At 36.7% G+C, this 16,079-nt stretch overlaps 1 protein-coding gene across 1 annotated transcript; it reads left to right on the top strand.

The window, feature by feature from the left end:
* The first annotated feature begins 293 nt into the window (after positions 1-293).
* Positions 294-1,970, top strand: LOC141551486 (uncharacterized). The gene has a single exon (XM_074283191.1). It carries the CDS (start codon positions 294-296, stop codon positions 1,968-1,970), a length of 1,677 nt encoding a protein of 558 aa, XP_074139292.1.
* The last annotated feature ends 14,109 nt before the right edge of the window (positions 1,971-16,079 follow it).

The raw sequence follows: 16,079 nt of genomic DNA, 5'->3' as shown, positions 1-16,079 counted from the left end.
CATCCTGGTGGCTGTCCTGCCTCCTTCACTGATCCACGAAGACCAAGGCTGGTCCGAAGATCCTTCAAAGACCTAGTGGGGACACTACATTTTGGAGCTCAGTGTGGGCCTCTAGAAAGCCTAGTGTATTTTGTCACCCCAATTTGGGGGCTCAAGGAAGCACACTATATTTGGCACCCAAGTGAGGCTCTGGACTTGAAGCCCTACACTCAGCAGCTCAACTGACCAGAGTGCTGAGTTCAGTGAAGAAGTCTCCCAGACCTGTGAAGACTTTACTCATCCCCAGGCAGCAGATGGAGCCCAAGGAGGGTGTGACTTCTGGCTTTCTCATGGCCCCCATTCAGGAACCAGTGACCTTCCAGGATGTGGCTGTGGACTTCACCAGTGAGGAGTGGAGGCTTCTGGATCCTGCCCAGAGGGCCTTGCACAGGAATATGATGCTGGAGAACTACCAGAACCTGCTCTCTGTGGGGATTCCTGTTTCCAGAGTGGATCTGATATCTGTATTGGAGAAACAACAAGGAGGCCCAAGTCCCAAGAGCAGAGACTCCAGTGGGTCTCATCAAGATTTCCTTACTGAACATCAGAGAACTCACACTGGAGAGAAACCATTTATGTGTAAGGAATGTGGGAAATGTTACACTTGTAAGAGCAGTCTCACTATTCACCAGAGAGTTCATACTGGAGAGAAACCCTTTGTATGTAAGGAATGTGGAAGAGGCTTCATTAAGAGAGGAATCCTTACTGATCATCAGAGAACTCACACTGGAGAGAGACCATTTGTATGTAAGGAATGTGGGAAAGATTTTTCTCAGAAATGCCATCTCACTGTTCACCAGAGAGTTCATACTGGAGAGAAACCCTTTGTATGTAATGAATGTGGAAGAGCATTCAGTCGGAGAGAATACCTTACTATACATCAGAGAACTCACACCGAAGAGAAGCCATTTGTATGTAAGGAATGTGGGAAAGGTTTTTTTCAGAAACGCCTTCTCACTGTTCACCAGAGAGTTCATACTGGAGAGAAACCCTTTCTATGTGATGAATGTGGAAAAGCCTTCATCGAGAGAAGATACCTTACTGTACATCAGAGAACTCACACTGGAGAGAAACCCTTTGTATGTAAGCAATGTGGGAAAAGGTATGTTAACAGCCACTATGTCACTATTCACCAGAGAGTTCATACTGGAGAGAAACCCTTTGTATGTAAGGAATGTGGAAAAGCCTTCAGTAAGAGAGAATGCCTTACTGATCATCAGAGAACTCACACTGGAGAGAGACCCTTTGAATGTAAGCAATGTGGGAAAAGCTTTAGTTATAGGGGAAACCTTGTTTCCCATCGGAGAATTCATACTGGAGAGAAACCCTATGAATGTAAGCAATGTGGGAAAAGTTTTAGTCTGAAGGACAGTCTCACTATTCATCAGAGAACTCACACTGGAGAGAAACCCTTTGAATGTAAGCAATGTGGGAAAAGCTTTAGTTATAGGGGAAACCTTGTTTCCCATCGGAGAACTCACACTGGAGAGAAACCCTATGAATGTAAGCAATGTGGGAAAAGTTTTAGTCTGAAGGACAGTCTCACTATTCATCAGAGAACTCACACTGGAGAGAAACCCTATGAATGTAAGCAATGTGGGAAAAGTTTTAGTCTGAAGGACAGTCTCACTATTCATCAGAGAACTCACACTGGAGAGAAACCCTTTGAATGTAAGCAATGTGGGAAAAGCTTTAGTTATAGGGGAAACCTTGTTTCCCATCGGAGAATTCATACTGGAGAGAAACCCTATGAATGTAAGCAATGTGGGAAAAGTTTTAATCTGAAGGACAGTCTCACTATTCATCAGAGAACTCACACTGGAGAGAAACCCTTTGTATGTAATGAGTGTGGGAAAGCCTTTAAAACCAGGTCTAACCTTAAAAGTCATCACAAAATTCATACTAAAGAGAAACAAAATTTGATGAAATAGAGAGATTTCAGAGAGGGACTGTCCCTTCCCTATCACCAGAGAATTCATATGATTCTGGCAATTCAGTAGGAGGAACATCTATCCTTTCGAAAATAATTCATTGTGGCTCTTTTTGGTTAACATGCCACTTGCAATTCTCAACCTGGCCTTCTTTCTTCCCCTTCAAATCCACCACATGAAAAAAAAAACTGACATTGTATATATTTTTTTCACACTGAGTCCACCATACTTGGAAAAGAAAGGGAATGGAGTTTCATGACCTTCCCTCAGAAGTTGATTTGGTTTTTATAACTTCTTTAGTCTGATTCCTAATGTACTGATGTATTTCAAAAATATAATTCATGTATATAATGTATTTATGTGTTTAATAAATAATAATTCATGTATATAATGCATTTATGTATTTAATAAATAATAATTCATGTATATAATGTATTTATGTATTTAATAAATAATAATTCATGTATACAATGTATTTATGTATTTAATAAATAATAATTCATGTATATAATATATTTATGTATTTAATAAATAATAATTCATATATATAATGCATTTATGTATTTAATAAATAATAATTCATGTATATAATGTATTTATGTATTTAATAAATAATAATTCATGTATATAATGTATTTATGTATTTAATAAATAATAATTCATATACATGAATGCATCTATGTATTTAATAAATAATAATTCATGTATATAATATATGTATGTATTTAATAAATGATGTATTTATGTATTTAATAAACAATTCATGTATATAATATATTTATGTATTTAATAAATAATGTATTTATGTATTTAATAAATAACATTCTATTCATTAATTTTTTTACATATTAAAAAAAAGAAAAATATGTATGCATATCTTTTGAAAATTAAAAAGCTTTCATTAAAAAAAAAAAGTTTAGCTATACCCTACTTTTCCAGGCTTATTACCCATCAGTCTTCATGAATTATGTGGTCCCACCAACCAGACCTAGTGGCTGTTGCTCAAGGATGATGAGCTCAAGCTGCTGAGTCCTCCTGTGAAGAATTCTAGCATATACTTGGAATTCTGTCCCTTGTCCCCTGCACCTCTTAGAACCTTTAAAGTACTTGAAAGCTCACCTCAATCACCACCTCTTATAAAAAGCCTCCCTTGATACTCCCAACTGCTAGCGCCTTCCCAATCACAATCCAAATTAACTTCTATTTCTATGCATTTTATTTTGACTTATCTGTGTTCATATTGTCTCTAGCAGGGGTGGAAACTGTTTAGCTTTCTGTATCCACAGAAACTCTGTATCTCCAGAGAAAATGGGCACTTCATAAAGGCTGTTGATTGATTGATGCATTTCTAATTTAGTAATACCTCTCAGCCCTTGTGTGCCACTGGGAGAAGCACTTACATGTTGGGTAAACATTATGCACTTAATAAATCCTTGTTGACTTGACTCAATTTGACTGAGGCTTCCTGAGAAGACTTCAGTGGCCATGGAAATACCGCTTTCTGATGTCAACTGAGTGAAATAGAATCGTGAATTCGATGTGTTTTGTGGGAGGCATGGGGTGTCGCTGACAGGACTGATGGACATTAGTTCTATTTCCAGTAAACTCAGCACCCAGACGGTGCCTCTTGACCTGTCCAACCCAGTGCTTTGGGGAATTTCCATGGGCAGACATTCATCTGTCCCCTCCTCTTTATCATCAGCCTCAGATCTTTTGTTTATAGGGCTTTCTTATCTCTTGCCTCTTTCTCTTCAAGAACTATAATATTTGTTTTAAGCAATGAGACGGAGAAAATGTGCCAAGCTTTTTAAATGCAAAATATGAGGTTATTCAGGGTTACAATTATATCTTAATGACTATCAAAAGTTTGCCTTCAGAGAAATGGATTTCTGGGATGTATACCAAAGGGAAAAGGCTTTCCAACAGCTCTTTGAATATTACTATATTCAAATCATCATATATATATATATATGTATATAGTGTGTATATATATATATATATATATATATTAGTAAAAGAAGTGCTCCTTAAGAGCAGAAACTATTTTGTTTCTGTCAATATTGCTGGCACCCAGCACAGTCCCTGCACATAATAGGTGCTTAGAAAGTAGTTCTTAAATTGAATTCAACATTTTATATTAAACATTTATATGTTAAATATATAAATATATTTATATATATTTGCATTTTATATATGCATATATATATAAAACAAAACAATGACACAATAATGTAATAGGAGGCAACACAATATCAATAGTTGAGTAAATAAACATTTATTAAGCATCTACTACATGGCAAGCATTGTGCTAAGGACTGAGGTTACAAATAAGAAAAAGAAAGACCTTCCCTGACCTCAAGGAGCTTATATTGCTATGAGGGTGACAATACATTAAAGAAAGCTGAAAAGTTGTGAGGTGGGTGTGGGAATGAGTCACAATAGAGGATCAGGTACTGGGGCATGTATGATTTGAAGTCAAAAGGAAGCACAACTGCTGATAGAAAATGAGACTCTCTTGAAAGTGTTAAGCCTTTTCTTCTTCTTTTTTTTTTTTATTCCCCCCCCCCCCAGGCTGGGGTTAAGTGACTTGCCCAGGGTCACACAGCTAGGAAGTGTTAAGTGTCGAGAACAGATTTGAACTCCTTCTGAATTCAAGGCTGGTGCTCTATCCACTGTGCCACTTTGGTGCCCCAAGCCTTCTCTAAATGAAGGCTTTAGGAGGAGTTTATTTCTCTGTCCTCTAGGCCTCCATTGAGAGGGTGAGACAATTTAGAAGGCTGAGGTTTTGAGTATCAAACCAGGGTGATGAGATCTCGGGTGATGGGCTTATCTTGGAGAAGTGTGCTCCTGAAATTGCAAATAAACAAAAAAGCTGATAGAAAATAAGTGCTGTAGAGAGCCAACTTTATAATTAAGAAAAAGTAGGTTCAAGTCCTACCACCTGACACATACTGGCTCTTTAACTCTGGCTAGGTCTCTAAATTCTCATTCCCTTAAGTGATTCTGTAATCCTCTAAGTGACAGAGAAGACTGGGGCCTTCTTTGGAAGTTTCTTCATTGGGAAATACCTTCACCAATGAAGTCACAACTCAGATGATTCATAATGAGGGATGAGCAATGTCCTTCTTAAACCTGGTCACTCAGAATTGAGTTGATGGCCTACCCTGGAGTCAAGTGTAGATAATCTTAGTGATTATCTTAGATGAGAATGAATAATGAAAATGAGTCAGAAGCTAGTGGAGAAGGGAGTAAAGTTGCCAAGCAAGCCAAATGTGGAGTGACGTTGATGCCTAAATCCTGGCTACAAAAGATTTTCTACCAAGCCTGTTAGGATTACAAGGTGATAACTCAGGTTGTCTGGGCAATTCTCTAGCTCAGAACTCACACCTTTGGTTCGGGCCTTTAAAGGGGAGTTTACACCTTTAGACTTCTGAAAGGGAGTTTACACATTTGAAGGAGTTTTCACCTTTAAAGGGAGCAAGTTCATTGGCCGTAGGAGTTCCCACAAGTGCCTCTCATATGCCCATTCTCTGGGGGGATAAAATAAGACAACACTGGGCCTGGAGGAGCAGTCTGGATTGGGGAAGGACAAGAGCTGGAGGAGATTCAGAGCCAGGATTCAGGTAGAAGAAGAGGCTGGCTGGAGGTTCCAGAAGCCTCTCAAGAAATCTGTCACAGAGGAAAAGATTATACAGAGAAGAGATCTCCTCCCAGAGAAGGATTATAACTTAGAGATGATCAAGAACTTTACACAAGCCGAAATCAGTCTCTCACTAATTTCTACCCATTGATTGTAGTTCTGTCTCCTGGGACAGAGCACAACAAAACTAGTTTTGTCTTCTACTTGCTAGTACTTTAAATACTGAAAGACAATGGTCCTACCCATTTTGTCTCTTAAGTCTGCTCTTCTCTGGGTGAATCATCACCAGTTCCTTCAAATAATTCTCCAATGGCAGATTCTTCAGGACCTTCACTTTCATGCTTGAACTCCTTGGGACACTTTCCATCTGATCAATAGCTTGCCTAATACATGTTGCTCCAAGAATTCATTTGAATCCTGCTTCTACCAATCATAAATCAATACCCATTTATCCTTAAGTACTTAATATGTTCAAGATACTTTTGACAAATGCTAAAGACGCAAAATCAAAAGTCCAAATAGTCCTTGCCCATGTGTAATTTACATTTGAATGGGAAAAACAACATGTATACATATAGGTAGGTAACACATACAATACAGATGCAAGTTAACCTATGTCACAGACCTATTATACAATAGCCATGTTTTAGGATACACCAAAATGTACAGAGGGGTAGAACACCCTATTTTCAAGACCTTGAGATAAAATTTGCAAATGCATCCAGGCCTTTTCCTCATGGGGCCCCCTCTTATCTCTGTCAAATATTTCCTTTGCCATTATCCTATGACACTGAGTCAGAGGATGCCATACCATACTATGATCAGTCCTATAGTTTTAAAAGTTGCACCAATTTCTAAGGTTTGGCCATTAGTAGAATCAGAGAGTAAGGAAGATAAGATTCAATCCATGGGATATTGTTGGTTTGATTGCTTGTTTGCATAACAAATTAATAAATACACCAACAAGGGTAGAGCCTAAGGAACCATCCCATAAAGCATTAGGTGTAAAAATCAGAAAGTTCTTTATGTTTCAAGAACAAGGTGTAGGGACAGACACCAAAGTTTTTTTTTGTTTTTTTTTTTTTTTTTTTTTTTTTAATGTCAATTTCACAAGTAGAAGATGGGGAAATAGGGAGGTGGCAGGATTTTATTTATTTATTTATTTATTTTTCAAAACATATGCACAGATAATTTTTAAAACCTTGTGCTCCAATTTTTTTTTCCTTCCCTTTCTCCTACTCCCTTCTCCTGATAGCAAATAATCCAATATATGTTAAACATGTTAAAAATATGTGATAAATCAATATATGTATACATATTTATACAATTATCTTGCTGCACAAGAAACATCAGATCAAAAAGGAAAACAAAATGAGAAAGAAAAGAAAATGTAAGCAAACAATAGAAAAAGTAAAAATGCTATGTTGTGGTCTATGTTCAATTCCACAGTCCTCTCTCTGAGTGTAGATGGCTCTCTTCTTCACAGGATCATTGGAACTGGCCTCAATCATCTCATTGTTGAAAAGAGCCACGCCCATCAGAATTGATCATTGTATAATCTTGCTGTTGCCACTTAAAGTGATCTCCTGGTTCTACTTACTTGGCTCAGTATCAGTTCATGTAAATCTCTACAGACCTTTCTGAAATCATCCTGCTGATCATTTCTTATAGAACAATAATATTCCATAACATGCATATACCATAACTCATTCAGCCATTCTCCAATTGATGGGCATCTACTCAGTTTCCAGTTTTTTGGATGGCAGGATCTTAGAGTTTTGTTTTGTTTTTGGAAAATAGCATATGGGACCTTAGTGATCTGTAAGGCTTAAAAGAGTAAACATTGAATGAGCACCATGAAGAAAAGCCCAGTGTTTAAGAGGTAGGAAATGAGCATCAAGCTGGATTCTTTCTCTCTCTCTCTCTCTCTCTCTCTCTCTCTCTCTCTCTCTCTCTCTCTCTCTCTCTCTGTATATATATATATATATATATAAATTGGACAGAATAGCTCAGGGTGCTTATCTTGGGGAAGACCTTGGTATAAGTGAGGACATAGAGGAGTAGTGATGAGAATTATTTTTGAATATATTAAAGGATGTCAATAGGAATTGGTTGGTAGGAGTCAGAAAATGTAGCCAGTCCTACTTGGACTGTAAAGTCAGAGCAAGGAGGTGACATTAGTTAAATATATATATATATATTTGTCTAGATTTAAGGAAATATGCAAACCATTCCATCTGCAAAAAGGGAAGTAGCTTGCCTAAGTATCAAGTGATGCCTCCCTTGGAATAATGAATTCTTTTTCACCAAAGCTTTTCAAGCAAAGACTAGATGACTACTTCTTGAGAACATTCAAGAAGGCTGATGTTTTGTGGTATCGGTAAGACTAGGGAAGGTCATTGAGATCCCTTCCAATTTAGAATTTATATGATTTCAGACTGCAAGTTTTTAATTGTAGGAACACCTCAGTCACTTTAGCTCTGAAGAGCATCACCATCAAATGTTCCACTTATACATGGAAGAACTCTCAAATTCTTTCTGTGCTCATAATTTATTGTCATTATATCTCCCCCCTCCCAATTTGCAACTCCCAAACTCATTCTTCTTCCACAACATGACCTCCAATCCCTTGATATCTTAGTCCTTTTCAATCCATCATTTCTGCACCTATTACACTCTCCTTGTATTATTCCAGGTTTGTCAGTTCAACTATGTTGCCCTCTTTTCTTGAGTTCCTTGCCCCCTTATCTTATTGTCATAATGTTCAGCCCAAAATTACACTAATCATTTGCTGTCTTCATCCCTAGTCATGTGCATCCAAATAAACCTGGAGGAAATCACAACACTGTGTTACCTGGATCCATTACAAATTTATGGGACATACTCTCTTTGCTTCTAAACAATGTTATTTATACTTTTCTAATGGACATTATCCCTATTCCCAGAGCCAAAAGATGAGGTCTTGAGCCTCAAGTAACAGGAAGTCACATGATCTCTGGGCCTAGGTCTCTAAAGGTCAAACCCAATTCAGGGACAGGAAGTCACAGGAAAGGACAAGGATGGTTACTTCCTTTTAGTCTATCCAATGATATGGCTTGGGTGTTTTGCTATTTAAATCCTGACAAGCTGGAAGCTTGGGCCTCTCCCTGCAGGGACTAAATAAATGCTTTCTCTTTGAACCTGATGATGTCTCTGATTAATTAATTTGAGAAAGGGAAGGGGGTCTAGCACCCATCCCACACAGTGTCTCTCATACCTCATATTCAATCTGTTGACAAGACTGGTTAAGTTGACTTTTGTAACATCTCTTGAATCTGCTTCCTCATTTCTTCTGATGTTGCCACCAGCCTGAAACAGGTTTTTAACACCTTAAGTGTGAACTATTGCAACAGGCTACTGGCAGGCCTCCCTGTTTCTCCCTGGATCTAGTTCACGTCCTCCCAAGTAATTGTCCTAATATACCGGTTATACCACACATTCATAAATCCCAGTAGCTTCCTATCACCTCGAGGATCAAATATAAAATCCTTTGGTGTCCAAAGCCCTTCCTAATCCCTATCTTGCCAATCTTCTTAGACTTTAAAACTTTTCCCACCCCACATGCAATATGAGCCAGTGAAATTGCCTTCCTTGCTATTCTTTGTACAAGATACTCCATCTCTGGACTTGAGGCAATTTTGCAATTGTCCCTTGTGCTTGGAATTCTCTGTCTCCCACCTTTACCCTCTGGCTTCTTCCAAGACCCAAGTAAAATCCCATTTTTAAGAAACTTTACCTAATCTCTCTTAATCTGGGAGAAAGAGGAGGAGGTTAGGAAGTACTGTGGATAGAACATCAGCCCTGAATTCAGGAGGATATGACTTTAAATCTGGCCTCAGACACTTAACACTTCCTAGCAGTATGACTCTGGGCAAGTCACTTAACCCCAATTGCCTCAGGGGAAAAAATCTTAGTGCCTTTGTTCTGTTAATTATCTCCAATTTATCCTGTCTATAACTTGTACGTATACATAACTCTTTGATATAAACTCTTTGAAAGCAGAGACTTTTATCTTAATCAATATTCCAGTATATAGTACAGTATCTGCAATATAATTGGATGCTTAACAAATATTTATTGATTAACTGCCTGAAACCAATGGAATCCAAGACTTAGATACTCTACTGGGCTAACCACTCCCCTCTTCAAGAAGATCCAGTAATTTCCTAAAACAGGATAATCTACATCACTATTCCCACCAGCAAATAGTACTTTCAAAAATGGTCCCAAGTTATGTAATTTCCCCTAAAATGCAACTGTATTCTGGATATTCTTGCTGCCTTTGATCAATAAACAAGGTGAATTCTTTACATTCCATTCCAAATGGTGATTTCCCAATAAATGCTTCCTTATTTTCAGTTCTACCCACTAAGCCACTCAAGTGACCCAGGTCAAGTCTTCAAGAGGGAGAACAAATGCTCTGGGAAGGAATAAACAGAACTGGCTACAAATATCTTCATTGAGAAACAGGATTGGCTCTCTCAAGTGCTTTATCAAAGCAGTAGGTCCCAAATACAAAGCTCATCATTGTGAACCCGGCCAACTACAGACTTATCAAGGGACTGGACAAAAAAAGAATTCTAAATTGAAAATTTTTTTAGAGATTGTTACACAAAACTACAGGTAGACCAAATTTTCCATCAAAGCCACCATGGAATTGAGAATTGAGTGAGAGTCAGAAGACTCCAAACTAACTCCTGATAAAGACACTGGAAACCTTAAAAGACTCAGTTGGAGGCTACCATCAGAAGAAGAACCAAGTTGGCACTGGGAGCAGAGCTTGGATTTTTTTTTTTTTTTTTTTTTTTGCATCTGTTAAATTTCAGTGCCTAAGTACAAAGTCCCAATTGCCCCATCTTGTTTATACTTTTAGATAAGAGTTGTATATACCATCGGTGATCTGGTTAAATAAATATGCTATTTTATCTTCAGCATTGATCATTTCACTCTCTGCAGAAACTGTTACAGCACAGAGGATGGTGATTTTGTTCAAATGAAGCAATTCTGTTTAAATGACTTAAGAATTTTTTTTTTCTTTTAGCCGTGTTTTCATCAGCTATTAAATTGGCAATGACAGAACTCGTTAATAATATATAAGGATGCTATAAAATATGAAGAACCAGATTAAGAGATTGACTCAGATTGACTCAGATTGAACCCAGATTAGTTTAGCTAACAAGTTCCTAAGGTTCAATTGGACTTTATAACTTCCTAACTGTAAAACCAGTGTTTTATCTACTACACCACATAATTTCTACTGCCCTACGAGTTAATCACATACTTTGATTCTTTGAAGATCAACATTTTCTTAGACTTGCAATCTTAAAACTATTGCTGGAAGAACACTGTGGGTGCTAAAATAGATGAATGAGCTTTAGATGCTGAAGTATTTAATGACAATATTATCTCAATAGATGAAAACCCATGTTCCAAAGCTGTGTAGGACCCTTTCACAGAAGCTGAAACCTAAAGAGACCATTAATCCCATATTCTTGGAATATTTTTTTAAATAACAAAATGTTTTATCTCTTCAGAAATATCAATAACAAAAGGCTCTCCAACTAAGATGAGGCAGCCACAGTCAGCAGTTACCAGGCATCATACTACCCATAACTGTTTAGCCCCAAATTATAAAAACACTCATATTTGAAATGGGCCAACAAATTTGAAAAACATTAATATTTATTCCTTAATTTAACTTCTCTTTTCACATTTGGAACCAACTTTTAAAATTCACTCGACATCACTCAGTTCTACCATCTCTTTTTTATATTTTTCTTAAATTTGAGCTTCAAACCGAACCATTCTCCAATTGATAAATGGTCAAAGGATATGAACAGACAATTCTCAGAGGAAGAAATTGAAACTATATCCACTCACATGAAAGAGTGTTCCAAATCACTACTGATCAGAGAAATGCAAATTAAGACCACTCTGAGATACCACTACACACCTGTCAGATTGGCTAAGATGACAGGAACAAATAATGACAAATGTTGGAGTGGATGTGGGGAAATTGGGACACTAATACATTGCTGGTGGAGTTGTGAAAGAATCCAGCCATTCTGGAGAGCAATCTGGAATTATGCCCAAAAAGTTATCAAACTGTGCATACCCTTTGACCCAGCAGCGCTACTACTGGGATTATATCCCAAAGAGATACTAAAGAGCGGAAAGAGACATATATGTGCCAAAATGTTTGTGGCAGCTCTTTTTGTTGTAGCTAGAAACTGGAAGATGAATGGATGTCCATCAGTTGGAGAATGGTTGGGTAAATTGTGGTATATGAAGGTTATGGAATATTATTGCTCGGTAAGAAATGACCAGCAGGAGGAATATAGAGAGGCCTGGAGAGACTTAGATCAACTGATGCTGAGTGAAATGAGCAGAACCAGAAGATCACTGTACACTTCAACAACAATACTGTATGGGGATGTATTCTGATGGAAGTGGAAATCTTCAACATAAAGAAGAGCCAACTCACTTCCAGTTGATCAATGATGGACAGGGGTAGCTGCACCCAGAGAAGAAACACTAGGAGGGGAATGTAAATTGTTAGCACTAATATCTGTCTGCCCAGGTTGCATGTACCTTCGGAATCTAATGTTTATTGTGCAACAAGAAAATGATATTCGCACACATGTATTGTACCTAGACTGTGTTGTAACACATGTAAAATGTATGGTATTGCCTGTCGTCGGGGGGAGGGAATAGAGGGAGGGGGGGTAATTTGGAAAAATGAATACAAGGGATAATATTATAAAATATATATATATATATAATAAAAAAAAAATTTTGAGCTTCAATTCACCTTTCAAGGTTAAACATGCAACTATCAATTGGGTTATACAAAATCTGAGACATTGGTCACCTTTACAATTACTGAAGTTCTTTATATTCTGTATACATTGTGTTTGAATATGTCTGCTACCTCATTGAGTACTCATTTATTCATTCATATGATTATCATCCTTGCTCAGGGTTTCATCTTCTCTTACTTGAACTAATATTATAGCTTCCTCAGCTATTTGTCTCCTTGCATCCAATTTCACTATCATTATCATAACAAAAGTGATTTCCCTGAGACACACATTTGATCATAAGATTCCCCTGCTCAAGAATTATCCATAGCTCCCTTCTGCCTCTTAGATAAAATACAGTTTCCCTGAGCATCTTTGAAGTGTAACGCAGAAGAATACTTTGTGGCTTATATTCAAGGTAACCCACTTGCCAGTGAGAAAAAAAAAAAAGGCTGCTAACTTCCAAAGTCTTGGCCCCTTGCCGAAGCCCCATACATAACAAATGACCTCAATATGGTCAAGGAGATGGATGAAATGCTTAGCCACACTATGACTAAAACGGGATTCTTCCTTCCTTCCTCCATGTGTCTATGTGTATACATGCACATTTAAACACTTGGGATTGTTTACCAAATGTTATAAATGATTCTCAATTAGTCCTGTGATGACCATAATGCAGTAAGTTATTATCCTTTGTAATTGGAAAGCAAGGAGGGAAGAGAAATAGTTTAATTCTGTGTTATGTTATTGGTCTGGTTGGAAGATATTGCAAGGCTAACTTCCTAATGAAAATCTGGACCACGAAGATTGGTTTGCAGGGAATACTACCCTTTTGCTGTTCTCTGTGGGTGGGCTTGGGACCACTGATGGTCAGAAAGCAGCCTCCAGGAGGTCTGTGGGCAGCTCTTGCATAATGAGCATGCTTTGGCAATGACAATGTCTAGGATTTGGATTTTGGGGCGGTTGTTGTCATTTCCTCTCTCTGTTAAGAATTGATAATTTGCTTATGTTTTGCCTCATTATGATCTCAGCAAGAGTACCACAATTTTTTTCTACATTTAAAGGATTAACCATCAGGATATGCTAAAATGGACACCAAAATGGTCCATAACCTCACAACATTGGAGAGTCACTGAGGGTCACAGGAATCAGAGTATATATAAAACCAAAATGTCATCCATTCTAATCAATGAAAGCAACCAAATTAATATGCAAAGTAATATGCAGTTTAATAACTGCATAAATGTCATCATGTGAAAGTACCAGGAAAGACACTAAGGACATAAAGATGAAAATGAAAAGTTTTCTATACAAGGAGTTTACAATCTTCTCTTTCCAATATAGTTTTTCAATGTATTATTTATTCATTTTAACTTTTTTTTTTTTTTTTTTTTTACATTTTGAATTCCAAATTCTTTAATTCTTTCTTTCTCTCTTAGTCCTTTCCCCTCACACTGAGAAGGCAATCAATATATCAATTATAGCTGTAAAATTATGCAAAACACACACACACACATACACACACACACACACACACACACACACATATATATATATATATATATATATATATATATATATATATATATATATATATATACACACATACATCACGTGCACACACACACACACATATATACACATACACTAAGACTGAATGATTGTTAAAGGGAAAAGGAAGGAAAATAAAGTGAGAAAATTATACCTCAATTTGCATTCAGAGTTCATCAATTCTCTCTGGAGGTAGATAGCATTTTTTTCCCATCAAGAATTCTTTGGAATGATTTTTCCTCATTTTATTGGTCAGAGTAGTCAAGTCTTTTATAGTAAGTCATAATTATACCATCACTGTTACTGTGTCCAATGATCTCCCAATTCTACTTCTTTAACTTTGCATTATTTTATTTAGGCCTTGTCATGTTTTTTCTGAAACCATTCTCTTATCATTCCTTATAGTACTCTGTAATGTTCTGTTGTCTCCAGAAACTGTGGGTCGCTCTCTGGGAGGAGATCTGCTGTCTCAACTCAATCTCTTGGCCAGATTCTTCTTCCTGTAGAGAGCTGCCAACTTTGACCTACAGTAGAGACTCTTCCTCCTCCAGAGTGCCGCCCTCTTTTATCCTCCCAGAGAATGGGCATGGGAAAACAAGCAAGGGCTTGTGGGAAGATTACTTCTACCAATGAACTTGCTCCTTTTAAACATTAAGCTCCTCCCCAGAAGTCCAAAGGGGTAAAACTCCCCTTATAGGCCGGAATTAGAGAATTGTTAAGTACCGACTTAGCACTTAGTAAGAACCTATCATCTCATTATCTCATTAGCACTTAGTAAGAACCTAACAGTACTCTATTTAGTATCTATAAAGACACTATAGTATCTACAGTATGTATATATACTATATAGATACTATAGTAACTATAGTACTCTATAGCACTAGATATATAGTATATAGTATATATAGTACTATATATCTAGTACTAGATAGATACTATATAGATAGTATAGTAACTATAGTAGTCTATCATATGGCACAACCATATGTTCAACCATTCCCCAATTGATGAACACCTCTTTGATTTCAAATTCTTTGCTACCACAAAAAGATGCTATAGTTTTGTTTTGTTATTTTGTTTGGTTTTTGTTTTTTAAATTTTTTTGTATATATAAGTACTTTTCTTTTGTCTTTGATCTTTCTGGAATATAGGCCTAGAAAATGATATTGCTGGATCAAAGTATATGCTCATTTTTATAGTCCTTTGAGTATAGTTCCAAATTGTTTTCCAGAATGCTTAGAGGAATTCCCTGTTTCACAAACAGTCCATTAGTGGACCTATTTTTACTTCTTGATAAGTGTAGGTGGAACCTAAGAGTTATTTAAGTTTGTTTTTCTCTAATCAATAATAATTTAAAGCTATGACTATAGATAACTGATTTCTTCTTCTGGAAACTACCTATCCATATCCTTTAGCCATTTATCAATTCGAAAATGACTTATTTTTATTAATTTGAGTCAGTTCTATAGTCAGTATGTAAGAAACATATACTTTCATATCAGAGAAACCTTTACCAGTGAAACTTGCTGCAAAAAAGTTTGATATCACCCAATGTCTATGGTACCTTTTACCAAAATGACATTTCCCTGAATATCCCTTCAACGGACGTCTGTTTTTGCTTTTATTTTGCTGAGATTATGAATGCTACACTCTACCACCCCAAAATTTGATTTGAGACAATATTTTGAACTTGTTTGAAGGGAAATATTGGGAGAGCTCAGCTGAATTACCTGTAATTAATCATGAAGTTTCCACATAAAAGTAGCAAATTTGCAGAATAATATATATATAGCACTTTATAAGAGATCAGATACTCTCATCTAATTAGCTTAGGGGACTGATCACCTCTCTCTACCTGTTATAGACCTCTCATGCTGAATCCTAAAAAAAATGAATTTTTTTTTTTTTTTTTTTTTTTTGCTATCATGGTATTATTTAAATTAAAATAACTCATTAGTTCATTAGCTCCCACCTGGCTATTCAAAATATTAATTATTTAATAAATTAGAGAAAAATGCTCTTAAGTTTTTGCTCATTTCTCTTGAAATAGCAAATCCCTTTATCAAAAAATGCTGTGAA

This window comes from Sminthopsis crassicaudata, chromosome 1, assembly GCF_048593235.1.
Source record: "Sminthopsis crassicaudata isolate SCR6 chromosome 1, ASM4859323v1, whole genome shotgun sequence".
NCBI classification, from domain to species: Eukaryota; Metazoa; Chordata; class Mammalia; order Dasyuromorphia; family Dasyuridae; genus Sminthopsis; species Sminthopsis crassicaudata.
Note: the sequence above shows the minus strand (reverse complement) of the source record. Positions and strands in the feature narration are given on the sequence as shown.